At 36.6% G+C, this 4,430-nt stretch overlaps 1 protein-coding gene across 1 annotated transcript; it reads right to left on the minus strand.

The window, feature by feature from the left end:
- Positions 1 to 588: 588 nt before the first annotated feature.
- LOC112504796 (wall-associated receptor kinase 2-like) lies at positions 589 to 4,377 on the minus strand. The gene is made up of 3 exons (XM_025108747.1): positions 3,474 to 4,377; positions 2,267 to 2,425; positions 589 to 1,943 (listed from the first exon to the last, which is right to left on the minus strand). The coding sequence occupies exons 1-3, from the start codon at positions 4,375 to 4,377 to the stop codon at positions 721 to 723; spliced, it is 2,286 nt and encodes a 761-aa protein (XP_024964515.1). The 3' UTR covers positions 589 to 720.
- Positions 4,378 to 4,430: the final 53 nt, after the last annotated feature.

Raw genomic sequence — 4,430 nt, forward strand, 5'->3', positions numbered from 1 at the left:
TTCCAAACAACATCCCAAAAGTTGCACAACGTGTCTTCAGTTTCAGTCTTCGACATTTGCTGAAGGATCTTTGGTGTGAGTGTTGTTTTCTTGAAGTATTGTTGTCTCTGAATGAATTACAAAACAAGTTCTTCAGCGATCACTGAACAAGCTCAGTGTTTTGATCGCTGGAACCGAAAGTGCAGAAACACAGAAATACATCGAAAGGAAAAAGGGATTATCATCAAATCACTGAGAGAGAGGATCAACACCTATCCTGCACAGGTTTCAGTGTATTTATACTACAGACACCAAATTGTTTCACCGGCTAACAACCAACTGAAACCAACCCCAATATCTAACAACTAGTTCATTACAAATTAACAATAAGCCCTTAGTATATTAATTGAGGGAACTTTGAAGATATCCCAATAGCTTGGAATGAGAGTAATCAAAGCCAACTCACCAACTTCTTAAATAGTGTCATAATGTGGTCCTTAATATACAACCACACACACAAATATTAAAACATTAGTTAAGAATAAAATAGTAAAGGGAATATATACACATCTAGAATAATAATAAAAAAATACTAGAATTTTATACTTAAGAGAAAAAACTATTAATAATAGACATGACATGAATTTACATATTAAGTATAAGTACGATGTATAATATGAAATAACAAACAGGAAATAAGAACGTTAATGGCATGTAAAAGAGCTATTCATTCCTAAATCATCAACGTGGATTTTGTACTTGGAGCATTACGTCTTTCATCCCCATAGTACTAGAACTGTATTCGCCAAAAGTATCACTATTGGCTATCAAAGGAATAGTATAAAGATCAACTTGTTCACTTTCAATCATTATGCTACTCATCTCATTGTAGTTGTCTTGGCCATCCCAAGAAAGTTTGTTGAACTTCCTCAATGTTTCAAGCTCCATGGTCACTTCTTTCATGCTAGGTCGGTTCTGACCTAATTGGTTAAGGCATCTACATGCCAGGTCACATGTTGATTTTAGCTGCTCATCAGTTGCCTCATTTACTACTTGGTGATCAAGAATGTCAAGCAATTGATTTTCCTTCATTGCCTTCAGAAAGTAAGTTGCAAGGTTCCGTTCTTCTAAGCATCTTTCCACACTGAGGGGCTTTTTGCCCGTTAAGAGTTCTGCAAGAACGACTCCGAAGCTATACACATCACTYTTGTCTGTTAGTTGGCCAGTATGAAAATATTCAGGATCCAAGTACCCCAAAGTTCCTTGAACTAGTGTACTGACTTGATCATGACCCAAGGGGACTAACCGTGAGGCACCAAAATCTGCAATTTTTGCAGTATAATTATCATCCAACAAGATATTAGTTGATTTCACATCTCTATGTATGATGGACATTCTAGCATATGTGTGAAGATAAGCGAGTGCACCAGCCGATTCATGTGCTATCCTTAGACGATTGTTCCATGATAATCTTCCCAAGCCACTTGTTTGATTATGAATATGACGATCAAGAGTGTCATTAGATTCATATTCATAAACTAGTAATGGGACATCAGTTTCCAAACAACATCCCAAAAGTTGCACAACATGTTGGTGATTAATTTGTGTGAGAATCACCATTTCGTTTATAAACTGCTCCCTTTGTCCTTGATCCAGTCTTTGGGACTTCTTGATTGCTACGATACACTTATCTGGTAGAGTTCCCTTGTAGACAATGCCATTACCTCCTTTGCCAAGAATCATATCTTCCGCATAATTTTTAGTAGCTTCTTCTAGCTCTTCAACTTGAAAAATTTTYATGGAACCGATACCAACACCACCCTTGGTTTTTAGTTTATCTTGCAATAGCACACCACCATTTTGTTCGAAGAAACTTTCTCTTAGCTTAACTAGCTTCCTTTTCTGGGCCATGAAGTACAACACCGAGAATCCAATAAGTATCGCAAGGAATCCAATCCCCAAGCCTATATATGTAATTTTGTGAAAATTAGCATTTTTGTATAAGATGTAGGGTTCTGTATAAGAAGCATTATTAAGATCCAATAAACTTAAAAGTATAATTATTGACTCTATTAAAAAGGGTCGGACGTCCTAGTTGGCCTATTACGTTAGTTCAAGCATTAAAAGAAACACCAAAAATAATCACTGAAGAAAAGTTTTAGGCCCATCGTCAAGGGCAAGTAGCCAAAATATGCAAGATTGTTTTGCCGAAAAGTGTTTATGTGGGTACGGGTATTTGTTAGAATCGACACATGTTCTCAAGACTAGAAAGAAAAATAGAAATTACCTAATGAGAGTTGGAGAATTGGAATATTGCGACGACAACCACCTTGAATCTTGGCATCACCAGAATACCCTTGCTTACATTTGCATTTGTAGTTCCCCCCATCATTAACACAAGTTCCATAGCATGGAAAACGCTYCTTATCTTTACACTCATTGATATCTAGAAATAAAAGAGAACATCACAAAACATATCATAATACAAATAAAAGTAAACAATTATAAAAGTTGGATTATCATTTATTCACTTTGTCCAATCCTAAATAGATATCTGCTTAGTGTTTTGAATCATGCAGCATACATGGTTTCGAACTATGAACCATATATATACTAAAAAGATCTTAAATGTAACAAAAAAAATATATAAATATAAATAGCATATGACGTCTTAAAATTGTTTTAGAATTCAAAGAATGTTATACTACAAGAAATATCGTCAGCTAAAAGTTGTAGGTAATGAAACTTTTACCAGCAAATGACGACACCCGCCGGGCAAAAACAGAAGTGTTGGTAAAAGTGGATCCAAATTCATCGTGGACCAATATCTGTTGGCTTCTTTTTGATTTTTTCCGGCACTACGATTTATAACTTTTACCGGAGTCTTTGACAAAACCCGCCAGCAAAAAATGTTTATGTGACGTTAGATTTAGCATAGGCAATCCATTATATTTTATGGAACTCATAATTTCTTTAATTAGATCTGTATCACATCAACACTTTTTGCCTATGCATCCCTTTAAGTAACCGGTTTAGTATTACAGTAGTAGATGGTCTTGGAGAGTTGAATTTACCAAAGGTTATCATTGACTAAAGGAAACTTTCAAATCTAGAAATTGTCAATTAATTAAAGTAATTTACATCAAACCAACTTGATGATGCCTAGTTTGATATTGACTTTCAAACAAGTCATCGGAATCGAATGGTATGTGAAATAAGATATTAATTGATCGATCTAATGTTACCTAATCAGTATCATATTGATTTACTTCTCATGTAACCAAATTTATTGGCCGAACCTGGGGTGGTCCTAAGGGGACTCGAATTGGGGACGGTTAAGCTACCACTACAGCTGGTTTGACTTTACATTTGATTGAAGTTTTTCATATAGATTAAATCTTTAAGAACATATATCAAACTTGAGGAAATGTTGTGAAAAGAAAACACGATAAGTTGCAACAGACGTAAAGCTTAATGGGTAACTTAGATTTTACCTTGGCAGCCAGGAGAGAGATAGGGATTTCCTTCATAGCCCTCATTACAGATGCAACGGTATCCACGGCTTTCCCTTGTAGAGTTAACACACTTGCTATTTGATTGGCAAGCGAAACCATTCAATGCTTTGGCGTCAATGCAACTCATATTACCAATTGCCCATTCAAGCACTATTGGAACATTAGCTTCGATCTTTTTGTCCAAGGAAGTATCCTTCAAATCTCTTGCACCATGGAACTTGAATGTGTTTTCCTCACCGACAAATGCATGTGTACAAGGATTAAGAGTCCTCGTATTGCTCATGTTGTCTGATGACATGGGCTTGACCCGAGTTCTATAGTAGTTTATATCTTTCGGTATGGATGATTGACAACACCCATTTCCTGAACACTGGTCAYCTACATCCTCCAGTGTTGAGCAAAACGCCATACAACCTGTATATATGTTCCTAGATTTCGTTCCTGAAGTCAACCAAGCATAATCATTGCAGCCAATCACTGTGAACTTATTTACTTCCGAGAAGGTGTACGACCCATTTGTGAGATTCGAGGACATTCTGACTCCGTCTAAAAATGTGCCGTTTGGTAAATAGCATCTTGTAGCCACAAGATTGGAAGTCCGGAGTGTGGAATCAGATATGAGTTTGATTGAGGTGTAAGATGCTCTTCTAAAAGACGCCTTTGGAGGGTCTAAAGAAGTGTTACAATAGACATCAAAGCCGGGGCCTATAGAACAATGTGATTTGATGCCGATGCCAAAAGGGTAGGGAACAATTACATCTCCGCATCGGCTGGGGCAACCGGGCTTTGCTAAATTGGTAGAGTTAATGAGGGTGTATGTTTCAGATGCTGTAAAGGAGATCAACATTTGAAGTAGTACCCACATTAGAACAAGGGTTTTCATGGCTTTGTTTTGTATAGTATTTGAGGGGGTTCTCAATCTAACCTTATATCAAG

The sequence above is a fragment of the Cynara cardunculus genome, unplaced genomic scaffold (genome assembly GCF_001531365.2).
Source record: "Cynara cardunculus var. scolymus isolate 2C unplaced genomic scaffold, CcrdV1 Un_Scaffold_6923, whole genome shotgun sequence".
NCBI lineage: Eukaryota > Viridiplantae > Streptophyta > Magnoliopsida > Asterales > Asteraceae > Cynara > Cynara cardunculus.